Source organism: Capricornis sumatraensis, chromosome 14 (assembly GCF_032405125.1).
Source record: "Capricornis sumatraensis isolate serow.1 chromosome 14, serow.2, whole genome shotgun sequence".
Classification (NCBI taxonomy): Eukaryota; Metazoa; Chordata; class Mammalia; order Artiodactyla; family Bovidae; genus Capricornis; species Capricornis sumatraensis.
Window position 1 is genome coordinate 35,767,464 of NC_091082.1, and position 13,906 is coordinate 35,781,369.

The 13,906-nt window shown below is 37.0% G+C and overlaps 1 protein-coding gene across 1 annotated transcript in view; it reads left to right on the forward strand.

Moving 5' to 3' along the window:
- The window catches only part of LOC138090212 (dynein axonemal heavy chain 14-like), a 301,641-nt gene that overhangs the window by 143,997 nt on the left and 143,738 nt on the right, over positions 1-13,906 (forward strand). Inside the window, exons 33-37 of the mRNA XM_068985722.1 lie at positions 1,057-1,138; positions 6,130-6,363; positions 7,266-7,297; positions 10,283-10,294; positions 11,032-11,148. Of these exons, the coding sequence (XP_068841823.1) occupies positions 1,057-1,138; positions 6,130-6,363; positions 7,266-7,297; positions 10,283-10,294; positions 11,032-11,148 (477 nt within the window). The remainder of the gene's footprint in view (positions 1-1,056; positions 1,139-6,129; positions 6,364-7,265; positions 7,298-10,282; positions 10,295-11,031; positions 11,149-13,906) is intronic.

The following is a 13,906-nucleotide window of genomic DNA, read 5'->3' on the forward strand; positions in this document are numbered from 1 at the left end:
GTCCCCAGAACATGTGTGAATGATACTCACAGAAGGCACTCAAGAGCACCATTCACCTGTTTCTTACAGTGGATAAAACTCTGGAAGAGCCAAGTGGGAGAAATGAGCAAAGCACAGGGGAAGAGGGTGGGAAGCTTCCATCTCTCTCTGAGAGCATCACTCTTCCAGCATATTCCTGTGTTCATTCTCCCAGAAGTTCCCTATGTTATTTTACTATAAAGAAGACAGATATTATAAAAGAATAAAAAGCTAAGGAATAATGAATAATCATTCACTGTTTGTGTTCCTCTGTGAAATGGATGACTTGAGGAAAAAATGAATGATGGAGAGTAGGAAAGAGACAACTACAAACTGTACCTGTGTGATGTTTACTTTGATATAGTTTTCTTTGAAACATACAGCTTTCTTTTTTTAATGCTTCATGTATTAGAACTCATTTATTATTTACTTTGTAATGCACACCATATTTGATGGTGGTGACCTGAATATTTTAAAGTTTTTATTTTGGAATAATCAAACTTACAAAAAGTTGCTAGAATAAAATGATGAACATATGTATACAGATTTGTTCTTCAAATAAATAGTAATCATGTCAACAATTGCAGGTACATTCTCTGCTCCTCTCATCTTAGAAAAAATAACATACTTTTGATGGGATATGATAACTAGTTGGTCTGATAAGTCTAAGATACTGATGTGAAATAATGATGTTCTATGACAGTTCACAAAGTAAACAGTGGTCAACGTTGCATGTGTGTGCTCTAAGTCACGTCAGTCATGTTCGACTCTTTGCGACCCTGTGGACTGTAGCCCACCAGGCTCCTCTGTCCATGGGATTCTCCAGGCAAGAATACTGGAGTGGGTTGTCTTGCCCTCCTCCAGGGGATCTTCCTGACTCAAGGATTAAATTTGTGTTTCCTGCAGCTCCTGCATTGCAGGTGGATCTTTGTGGCTGAGCCCTGGGGGAAGCCCATGTTAAAGATAACACCTCATTAATTAACCAGCTAAATTTTAGGTCTGTTGTTAATTGTGGAAAAACTCTCTTTCTTTTTTAAGGTGAAGACTTGAAGGACATTTCATCTGAGGAGATAATTTCATGTTCAAAAGTTTCTGTCAAATTCAAAGATGTGGAAAACAGGTCAGCTACATTCATTCAAAGATATGTTTTATTAACTACTAAGTGCCAAACACTCTAATAGAAACAGAATTATCTGTCAATAAACCAATAATCTATGACTTCCTAATATCAAAATTCAATTAAATTTATTTTATTCCAATTTAGAGTCTCTGTATATCTAATACAGGATCACCAGATTTTGGAAAGTTATCTAAGTAATATGAAAACGTTTGTCCAGACACTACATATTTGAGAGTGGAGTAAAGTTGATGTGAATTTATTTTATGAATCTGCCCTTTATGAGCTTAGAAGTGTTGAACAAGTTACTAAATATTTTTGACCTTTAATTTTTTTCATTTATAAATAAAACTGGAATAATGCTGTGATGTGCCGGATATCTAGAGCAGTAGCTGGTGCAGAGTAAATGCTCAATAATTATAGAAACTATAGCAATATAGTTGTGCTTGCCCCACAATTCTGCCATTTTGTAGGATAGGGTTTCACTATTGAGGCTTTCCTATATCTCATTATGAGATATTGAGACATTTATGCCACATTTGCTTTTAAATGATAGAACATTGTAAATGTGGTTTTTACCTGTCAATTCTGCCTTCAAATTCATTCATTTATCTACATCTTGATCATCAGCATCCTAGACCAAAAGTTTATTATTTCTTTCCTATACTGTTGCTATAACCTCCTAAATTTTCCAGTTTTTTAGTCCATATCTGACATGACAACCACATATTATTTTTAATTTTTATTAAATAGCAAGTACCCATAAAAGGATATTTATAAAGTATGTGCAAGATATAAATAATAATACACAAACATTCATATATACACCACTCAGTTATTTTTTAAAAGTACTGCTTTATCTTTGAAGTTCCCTAGTGTACCTATCTAAACCTTATGCCATCCCATCATCTGAGATAACTACCATACTGAATTTTGTGTTTATTAATATATTCCTAAGCAGTATATTTTTCAACTTTACATGTTTTAACTTTAATGGAATCACTATGTTCTTCTGTGACTTGCATTTTTGTTCAAAGTTATGTCCCTCTGATTAATCCATTGTACATGTAGGGGGTCTTCATTTATTTTCACTGCATATTTCTTTGTGAAAATATGTCACAATTTGTCCATTCATAAGCATAAGTTTTGACTATTTGGTGACATCCATGTGTAATTGTCTCTTGTGTTGTTGGAAAAGGGTGTTGCTATGATCAGTGCGTTCTCTGGACAAAACTGTTAGTCTTTGCCCAACTCATTTTTTACTTCAAGGCCAAACTTGTCTGTTACTCCAGGTATCTCTTGACTTCCTACTTTTGCATTCTAATCCTCTGTGATGAAAGGGGCATCTTTTTTTGGTGTTAGTTATAGAAGGTCTTGTAGGACTTCATAGAACCAGTCAACTTAAGTTTCAGCATTAGTGGTTGGGCTATAGACTTGGATTACTGTGATGTTGAATGGTTTATACAACATTTTAAAGACATTATAGACAATTATTAAAGACAATGGTCTATACAGTCAGCAAAAACAAGACCTGGAGCCGACAGTGGCTCAAATCATCAGCCCTTATTGCAAAATTCAGGCTTAACCTGGGCCATTCATTCTGACCTAAATCAAATCCCTTATGATTACACAGTGAAGGTGATGAATAGATTCAAGAGATTAGATCTAGTAGACAGAGTGCCTAAAGAACTACAGATAGAGATTCATAACATTTTACAGGATACAGTGACTAAAATCATCCAAAAAAAAAGAAGAAATTCAAGAAGACAAAGTGGTTGTCTACGGAGGCTTACAAATAGCTGAGAAAGCAAAAGGCAAGAGAAGAAAAGGCAAAGGGGAAAGGGAAAGATATAATTCAACTGAATGCAGAATTCTAGAGAACATCAAGGAGAGGTAAGAAGGCTTTCTTAAATGAACAATGCAGAGAAATAGAGGAAGACAATAGGATGGGAAAGACTGGAGATCTCTTCAAGAAAATTGGAGATATCAAAGGAACATTTCATGGAAGGATGAAATGAATACAGAACAGACATGGTAAGAGCCTCACAAAAGCAGAAGAGATTAAGAAGAGGTAGCAAGAATATACAGAACTACACACACAAAAAAGGTCTTAATGACCTGCCTAACCATGATGGTGTGGTCACTCACCTAGAACCAGATATCCTGGAATGTGAAGTCAAGTGGGCCCTAGGAAGCATCACTACACACAAAGCTAGTGGAGGTGACAGAATTCCAGCTAAGCTATTTAAAATCCTAAAAGATGATGCTGTTAAAGTGTTGCACTCAATCTGTCAGCAAATTTGAAAAACTAAGCAATGGCCACAGGACTGGAAAAGGTCAGTTTTCATTCCAATCCCAAAGGAAATGCTGGAGAATGTTCAAACTACTGAACAATTGCAGTCATTTCACATGATAGTAAGATTATACTCAAAATGCTTCAAGCTAGGCCTCAGAAGTACATGAACTGAGAACTTCTGGATGTACAAGGTAGATTTAGAAAAGGCTGAGGAACCAGGGATCAAATTGTCAACATTCATTGAGTCATAGAGAAAACAAGGGAGTTCCAGAAAAACATCTACTTCTGCTTCATTAATTATGCTAAACCCTTTGACTGTGTGGATCACAACAAATTATGGAAAATTCTTCAAGAGATGGGATGGGAATATCAGACCACCTTACCTGTCTCCTGAAAGACCTGTATGCAGGTCAAGAAGCAACAGTTGGAACATTACATGGCACAACTGACTGATTCTGAATTGGGAAAGGAGTATGTCAAGGCTGTATATTGTCACCCTACTTATTTAACTTCTACACAGAGTACATTACAAGAAATGCCAGGCTGGATTAATCACAGCTGGAATCAAGATTGCTGTGAGAAATATGAACCACCTCAGATAGGCAGATGATACCACTCTAATGGTAGAAAGTGAAGAGGAACTAAAGAGTCTCTTGATGAGGCTGAAAGAGGACGGTGAAAAATTCGGCTTAAAACTCAACATTAAAAAAACTAAAGTCACAGCATCTGGTCCCGTCACTTAATGGCAAATAGAAGGTGAAAAAGTGGAAGAGGTGATAGATTTTCTTTTCTTGGGCTCGAAAATTACTGAGGTCAGTGACTGCAGTCATGAAATTAAAATATGTTTGCTCCTTGGAAGGAAAACTATGACAAATCTGGACAGCATATTAAAAAGCAGAGACTTCACTTTGCTGGGAAAGATTCATATAGTCAAAGCTATCATTTTCCAGTAGCCATGTATAGATGTTAGAGTTGGATCATAAAGAAAGCTGAGTGCCAAAGAATTGATGCTTTTGAATAGTGGTGCTGGAAAAGACTCTTGAGAGTCTGTTGATCTGCAAGGAGATCAAACCAGTCAATACTGAAGGAAATCAACCCCAAGAATATTCATTGGAATGACTGGTGCTGAAGCTGAAGCTCCAATACTTTGGCCATCTAATGCAAAGAGCCTATTCACTGGAAAAGACCCTAATGATGGGAAAGATTGAAGGCAAAAAGAGAAAGGGGCAGCAGATAATGACATGGTTAGATGGCATCACCAACCCAATGGGCATGAATCTGAGCAAACTTTAGTAGTGGAGGAAAGGGGAACCTGGCATGCTGCAGTCCCTGGAGTCACAAAGAGTCAGACACGATGTAGCATCTGAACAGCAACAACAACAACAACAAAGCGTAGGTTGTTTTTTCAATTTGTTGGTTTTTACAAATATTATTGTGATTATTATTCTTGTGTGTGTCTCCTGGTATTTATATGCAAGAGTCTGATTTTTTAAAAAACGTAAATTAGAATGTTCCTTTGTATTATGGCCATTTAATGACTTTGCATTACATTTAGAGTGGAAGGAGAAGTTTTGGCACAGCTTAAAATCCCCTGCCTATATCTCCAGACTTCTAAACTTTTCAACTAATTAGGTATGCTTCAAAGACACTGGATTTCTTTTTCAGTTCTTCAAACTTGTCGTAACCATTTCACCTCATGGTCTTCGCACATGTATATCTTCTTCTCAAAATATTCTTCCCCTTACATTTTTCAAAATTGCACTCATTCTTCAGGTCTCAATTTAACTGTTAGTTGTTCAAAGAAGTCTTCCCTGACTCCCAAACTCTAAATTAGTTATCTCTACTAGTATTCTTCACAGTATCCTTGACTCTTTATTCTTTACACATATCGTGGTTTGGTATTCATTTTCTTGTCTCCAAAATAAGTGATCATATTTGTTTTGTTCAGAGTAACTGAGATATAGTAGGAATTCAAAAAAATGTTTGCTGAACAAACTCTTACATGTGAGGAGAAATGTCAAATAGGATTATATACATGCATTATACATTAATAATTGCCAATAAACTTCAGTGATACATTTTTAAGATTTTCATAATTTATAAGTAATTTTATGAAAACTAAATCTTGAACCATTCAAAATATCCTGAAATCAGGCCCAAATCTTTTGATTAGCCCCATCATCATTGGTGCTATCACTATGTTATTTGAGAGTCCCACAGCCCAAGATAACCTGGGTTGACCCAGACTGGAGAAGACTCTCCCCAGATTCTGCCTGCTTTTAGCCAATTTGATTTCAACGACCTATAGGACTTGTTTGAGAAGAGTACAGAGTGGATGACTATTCACTATGTCTATGTCTTTCTACATTAAATGGAGACTTACCAGATTCTCTCCCAAGAGACAGATGAACTCTTAAGTAACAAATTGACCTAAAATAAAAGTGAACATCATTTATTACCTGAAATAAAGTTTGACTACAAATCTTTTACACATGTGGTACTTTAAAAATAAAAATAGTATCAGTGTATAATTTACATAACTTATCAAAGGTAAATTATACATTTACTCTAAAACTTCCATGTTAATACTTAACTATAAAAAATTTTAGTAACAAAATTTTAATGTGATGGTGAAATAAATTACCGGACTGCTTTCTAAAAATTTTAATCTTCACCTTTCCACATCTGCCTACCACAGGGATGAAAATGCACGGTACATGGCAAAAAATCCTATTAAATTAAAAAAAACAATTCAAAAGCTTTTTGTGTTTGCATTTACTTGGGCATTTGGAGGAACTTTACAACGTGAAGATGAACATGAAGATGATACAATATTTTATCCAAGTTCTGAACCTGATTCACCTGCAAGAGTAGCCTATGATTTTGACAATCTTGTTCATGAATTATTTGAAGGCAATGCACAAATAGGTAAGTTCTAAGGGAAAAGTCATAATTATGCATACTTCAAAATGTTAATTTGAAACTCATCATTGGACTTATATTTATTCAGCCCATCTGTTTAAATGTGAAGATTAGTGGTAAAAGAGGGTTAAATAAGTACACTCTAACATCCTTAATAGGACTGTGATAACTGCACAACAAGGAGGAGGCCCAGCTCAACATCCAGTGTAGGCTCTGGCCATCACAACACCAATCACAACCCCTATCAAGGGGATAATGGTCAGCATACACCAAAGAAAGAAAAAGCAGACATTCATACTAAAAGTAGCCTCTAACAAAAATTACTAGACTCATGGAGTCTACATGGGGACACTGTCACATTAAAACAGCCCTTTAAGACCACAGTACATAACTATTTCTCCTAGACTCATAGAGTCAGAGAAATATGAGTAGAATGAAGAAGCAGAGGAACCACTCCTAATTAAAAGATCAAGCTAATTCCTCTGAAAGAACAAGCAATGAAACAAGTATTTGCAGTCTACCAAATCACAAGTTCAAAAAGGAGTTAATGAAAATACTGAAAGAGTTAAGAAAGGTTATTACTAGAAATGCAGATTACTGTAAAAGTACCTAAAACTACAAACAGAAGCCAACTAAAATTTGGAAACTCATTTTCTAATACAAAAGCTGAGCTAAAGGCAATGATGGCAAACTGTACAAAACAAAAGAATGAAAAAGTGACCTGGGAGATAGAATAATGGAAATCGCTTAGTCAGAAGAGCAAAGGGAAGAGAAACAAAAAAGAAATTAAAGCAATATATGAGCCCTATTGAATAATAGAATGCATTCCAATCTATACATAGAAAGAATACCAGAAGGATGAAAAAGAGAAAAGGGAGTTAAAAATGTATTTGAAAATATTATGGCTGACAGAAGGTGGGAGGGAGACTCAAGAGGAAGGCAACGTATGTACGCCTATGGTTAATTCATGTTGATGTATGGCAGAAATCAAACCAATGTTGTAAACCAATCACCAAGCACTGAAAAATAAAGTTCTTTTTAAAAAAGTATAAAATGACTTTTAAAAAGAGATTATGGGTGAAAACTTTACAAATCTGAAGAAGGAAATAGATATACAGATATAAGAAACGCACATTAGGGCAAAGGACACACATAGATTGAAAACGATGGGATGAAAAAGTATATTTTATGAAAACTGAAATGTCAACCAGGGATAGCAATATTCATATAAGACAAAATAAACTTTTTTAAAAAGGCCATAAAGATAAATAAGGACATTATATAATGATAAAATGATCAATGCAAGAAGAGAATATTACAGTCATTAACATATGTGCACCCCAAATAGCACCCACAAAAATCAAATAAGCATTAGCAAAAATAAAGGGAGAAACTGACAGAAATGCAATAATAGTAGGAGATATTAATGCCCTGTCATGCCAGTGGACAGAGATCTTCCAGACAGAAAATCAATAAAGTAATGGAGATAATAAGTGATAAAATAAAACAGACTTAATTGATATTCTCAGGACATTACATGCAGAAAAACCAGAATACATATTCTTTTCAAGTGCACATGGAACGTTCTATAGGAGTGACCATATACTTGAGCACAAAACAAGCTTCAGCAAATTCAAGAGGATAAAAATTATTTCAAGCACATTTTCTGACCACATATCATGAAAATATTAGAAATTAATCCCACAAGGAAAAATGAGCAAAAGAATGATTACATTGAGGCAAAACAAAATGCTACTACAAAGCCAATGGATCTATAATGAAATCAAAGAGGAAATTAAAAAATACTTTGAGGTAAGTGGTAATGAAAACACTGCTATAAAAAACCTATTGGGTTCAGCAAAAGCAGTTCATAGAGGAAGATGCATAGTGATATAGGTCTTCCTCAAAAAAGAAGAAAAATCTCAAACAAACTAACCTATCATCTAAAATAATTAGAAAAAGATCAAACCAAATCTAACGTCAGCAGGAAGAAGGAAATAAAAATCATACAGTAAATGAATAAAATGGAGATTAGAAAAGCAGTAATAAAACATCACCAAAACCAAGAGCTGGTTCTTTGAAAGAGTAAACAAAAATCAGTAAACCTCTGGCCAATCTCACGAAGAAGAAAAGAGATAGGGCCCAAATAAACAAAATAAGAAATTACAGAGGAGAAATAACAACTGACAACAACAACAACAAAACCATAAGGGAATACTGTGAACAATTATTTGCCAACAATGACCCAGATAACCACCTAGAGCCAGACATCCTGGAATGTGAAGTCAAGTGGGCCTTAGGAAGCATCACTATGAACAAAACTAGTGGAGGTGATGCAATTCCAGTTGAGCTATTTCAAATCCTAAAAGATGATGCTGTGAAAGTGCTGCACTCAATATACCAGCAATATGGAAAACTCAGCAGAGGCCACAGAACTGGAAAAGGTCAGTTTTCATCCCAGTCCCAAAGAAAGACAATACCATAGACTTCTCAAACTACTGCACTGTTGCACTCATCTCACACACTAGCAAAGGAGGCTCGAAATTCTCCAAGCCAGGCTTCAGCAATACGTGAACTGTGAAATTCCAGATGTTCAAGCTGGATTTAGAAAAGGCAGAGGAACCAGAGATCAAATTGCCAACATCCGATGGATCATCGAAAAAACAAGAGAGTTCCAGAAAAGCATCTTAAAACATCTCTAAAACTTCTGTTTTATTGACTATGCCAAAGCCTTTGACTTTGTGGATCACAACAAACTGTGGAAAATTCTGAAAGAGATGGGAATACCAGATTATCTGACCTGTTTCCTGAGAAATCTGTATGCAGGTCAAGAAGCAACAGTTAGAATTGGACAAGAAACAGCTGACTGGTTCCAAATCGGGAAAGGAGTACATCAAGGCTGTATATTGTCACCCTGCTTGTTTAGGTTAGGGCTTTTCGCGTGGTAGCTATCCCACAGTCTGGTTTGCTAGCCCAAGATAGTTCCCTCAGATTGCCCTCAGGACATTCAGGCCCGGTCCTTACTCTAAGCAATGCAGCCCACGCCTCCCTGCCCAGCCCCCGCTTACTAGTGGCGGGTGCAGGCATCTGCACTGCTTCTCTGCTGGGGGAGTTACCATTGGGCACATAATCTGTGGGGTTTAATTATTTATTTATTTTTCCTCCCAGTTATGTTGCCCTCTGTGGTTCGAAGGCTCGCCACAGACTCGGCAGTGAGAGTGTTTCCTGGTGTTTGGAAACTTCTCTCTTTTTAAGACTCCCTTCCCGGGACTGAGCTCCGTCCCTACCTCTTTTGTCTCTCTTTTTGTCTTTTACATTTTTTCCTACCTCCTTTCAAAGACAATGGGCTGCTTTTCTGGATGCCTGGTGTCCTCTGCTGGCATTCAGAAGTTGTTTTGTGGAATTTACTCAGTGTTTAAATGTTCTTTTGATGAATTTGTGGGGGAGAAAGTGGTCTCCCCATCCTATTCCTCCGCCATCTTAGGACCGCCTCCCCTGCTTGTTTAACTTATATGGACTGGATGAAGCACAAGCTGGAATCAAGATTGCTGGGAAGAATATGAACAATCTCAGATATGCAGACAAAACCATTCTAATGGCAGAAAGTGAAGAAGAACTAAAGAGCCTCTTGGTGAAAGTGAAGGAGGAGAGTGAAAAAGTTGGCTTAAAACTCAACATTCGGAAAACTAAGATCACAGCAATTGATCTCATCACTTCATGACAAATAGATGGGGAACAATGGAAACAGTGAGAGACTTTATTTGGGGGGCTCTAAAATCACTGCAGATGGTGACTTGAGCCATGAAATTAAAAGACGCTTGCTCCTTGGAAGAAAAGTTATGACCAACCTAGACAGCATATTAAAAAGCAGAGACAGCATATTAAAAAGCAGAGACATTACTTTGCCAACAAAGGTCCGTCTAGTCAAGGCTTTGGTTCCTGCAGTAGTCATGTATGGATGTGAGAGTTGGACTATAAAGAAAGCTGAGCGCCAAAGAATTGATCCTTTCAAATTGTGGTGCTGGAGAAGACTCTTGAGAGTCCCTTGGACAGCAAGGATATCCAACCAGTCCATCCTAAAGGAAAGCAGTCTTGAATATTCATTGGAAGGAGTGATTCTGAAGTTGAAATTCCAGTACTTTGGCTACCTGTTGCGAAGAACTGACTCATTTGAAAAGACCCTGATGCTGGGAAAGATTGAAGGCAGGAGGAGAAGGGGATGACAGAGGATGAGATGGCTGGATGGCATCACCGACTCAATGGACATGTGTTTGAGTAAACTCCAGGAGTTGGTGATGGACAGGGAGGCCTGGCATGCTGCAATCCATGGAGTTGCAAAGAGTCGGACATGACTGAGTGGCTGAACTGAACTGAACTGAATAATATACAGTACATGATAATAATCAGAACTTCTGGGTAAGATTTCAAACAATATCAGATAATGAATGATTCCTCTTACTTTCTGAATCCAAAATAAGTCAGAGATAATAAAGCTTTGCTTTTATACAATTAAAGATTAGAAGGAAAAATGATAAGCCTGTTTTATGTGTTTGGTTATACCTTTAATGAAGAATTATTATTTCTGACCAAACAATCACATCTCTCAGATAGAGATCATATTCTTCATTAAACATTCCGTGCATGAGACTCTTTATTTATTTATCATTTTCAAATGTAGGTATCAACCTTCCAAATGGTGAACATTCTATCTTTGGGTATTTTGTGGATATACAGCAATGTGAATTTATACCATGGTCAGAATTACTTCCTAATGTTCAGACACTAGTACAAAGAGGTAAGAATTATTTTAAGAGCCATGCTCTAACTTCTATAAATTATTGATATTATTTTATATATGGAAGTGGTTATATCAGCAACTTTGAGGACTAACATATTCCAAGTCTGTCCAGGAACTCATTTGGATCTGTTCCAAGATAGTCTTTAAAAAATAACCTTTGAATATTGCTTTCTGAGCAAGTTTAAATGTATTAGTATTTGATTGAGACCGTTGTACATTTTTAAATTTTAGTTCACTAAAAATCTTGCTAGTGGAAGTGCTCAATATTTTAATTAGCATGATTATTGAAAGGAAAAAGGGAAAGGACCTCTTCTAAAACAAGTAAAACATATATGTAGCAACTCGATTGCAAAGGAACTTGCCAATTAAATAATCATAGTTGGACAAATATGCATATGTGCTAAATCATTTTTATTCTCAATCTTCTTCTAGTATAGAAGAAAAATAACAGAAAATTGTTGTATTTCGAGAGTTTAGTTGAAATCGAGACAGGAGCTTAATATGGACTAATATGCTTCATGTAGATTTCTTGCAAATATAAAAAATTCAATGAATGCTAATTGAATTTAATTACTTTGAGATGAGCTTTCTCTCATAGAGAGTTTCAAAATTTAGTTATAAGACTTTTTGACAGAAAACAACCAGAAATCTCAGAAACATGAAGCATTCATAAAATTCTAAATCTAAATTAATTTCATTGGAAATAACAAAGTTTTAGTGTGCAGTATTTACCACAGTATTACACTTATTTGAAGCCCCAATTGTGTATCATCTGGTAATGCTAGTATTGGTCATTTTTATCCTTAGTTTTCAGCATGAAAAAAAACTGAACTATCAATGCCCATAACTCAGTGTCTTAGTGTACCATTCCACCCTTACAGGAAACTATAGAGGTGTTTTCTCCAAATCTAAGAACAACAGACTGGTTCCAAATAGGAAAAGGAGTACGTCAAGGCTGTATATTGTCACCCTGCTTATTTAACTTCTATGCAGAGTACATCATGAGAAACACTGGGGTGAATGAAGCACAAGCTGGAATCAAGATTGCTGGGAGAAATATCAATCACCTCAGATATGCAGATGACACCACCCTTATGGCAGAAAGGGAAGAGGAACTAAAAAGCCTCTTGATGAAAGTGAAAGAGGAGAGTGAAAAAGTTGGCGTAAAGCTCCACATTCAGAAAATGAAGATCATGGTACCCGCTCCCATCACTTCATGGGAAATAGATGGGGAAACAGTAGAAACAGTGTCAGACTTTATTTTGGGGGGCTCCAAAATCACTGCAGATGGTGACTGCAGCCATGAAATTAAAAGACGCTTACTCCTTGGAAGAAAGGTTATGACCAACCTAGATAGCATATTCAAAAGCAGAGACATTACTTTGCCGACTAAGGTCTGTCTAGTCAAGGCTATGGTTTTTCCAGAGGTCATGTATGGATGTGAGAGTTGGACTGTGAAGAAGGCTGAGTGCCGAAGAATTGATGCTTTTGAACTGCGGTGTTGGAGAAGACTCTTGAGAGTCCCTTGGACTGCAAGGAGATCCAACCAGTCCATTCTGAAGAAGATCAGCCCTGGGATTTCTTTGGAAGGAATGATGCTAAAGCTGAAGCTCCAGTACTTTGGCCACCTCATGCAAAGAGTTGACTCATTGGAAAAGACTCTGATGCTGGGAGAGATTGGGGGCAGGAGGAGTAGGGGACGACCGAGGATGAGATGGCTGGATGGCATCACGGACTCGATGGACGTGAGTCTGGGTGAACTCCAGGAGATGGTGATGGACAGGAAGGCCTGGTGTGCTGCAATTCATGAGGGTCGCAAGATGTTGGTTTCTCTAAATCACACAGACAAAGTCGGCTCCTTTCTGGGTAAAATCTGTTTTTAACAAGGCTTGGTTGTCTAGTTATTTGCACCAGGATTTGATACTGTTTAAAGTTTCCAGTTTTCCATGATGTCCACACAAAACCAATCTTGTGGGGTTGCAAAGAATCGGACACGACTGAGCGACTGAAATGAACTGAACTGAACTGAAGACATTGCTTCCTCTGGCCCCAACTTACACTAATTGTAGGCAAGGGTTTAGGAGAAACTCAAACTCTCCAAGCTTTCAGACCCAAACTCATAACAGTAATCTTAGTATCACAGTATCATTTTTGATTCACCACTATATAATGCAAATCAGAAGTCCTGGTGTCACATCAGGCTGCTCTGGTCTGTAGGAAGATAGCAAGTTCCAGGGTCAGGAGCACTGTAAACCCATTAGATCCAATCTGTTGAATGAAGAACAGCTTGATTTGGTTCTTGCAGAGAGGTCACTGCAGATCTTGGTGGCAAGGAGCACACTCCAAGTACATAAAGACAATGGACAGAAGTTCCAAGACTTCTCTCTTCAGAGAAGCTTTGCCACCTCCCTTTTTAAACTATTAATTTTGCTCTGGAAGGACCGATGCTGAAGCTGGAGCTCCAATACTTTGGCCACCTAATGCAAAGAGCCTACTCATTGGAAAAGATCTTGATGCTGGGAAAGATTGAAGGAAAAAGGAGAAGGGGGCAGCAGAGGATGAGATTATTAGATAGCATCACCAATTCAATGGACATGAATCTGAGCAAATTCTGGGAGATAGTGAATGAAAGGGGAGCCTGGCATGCTGCAGTCCATGAGGTTGCAAAGACTCGGACATAACTTAGCACCTGAACAACAACAATAACAACAAATATATATACGTGAAAGTATAGGTACAATTATGTATTAAAATA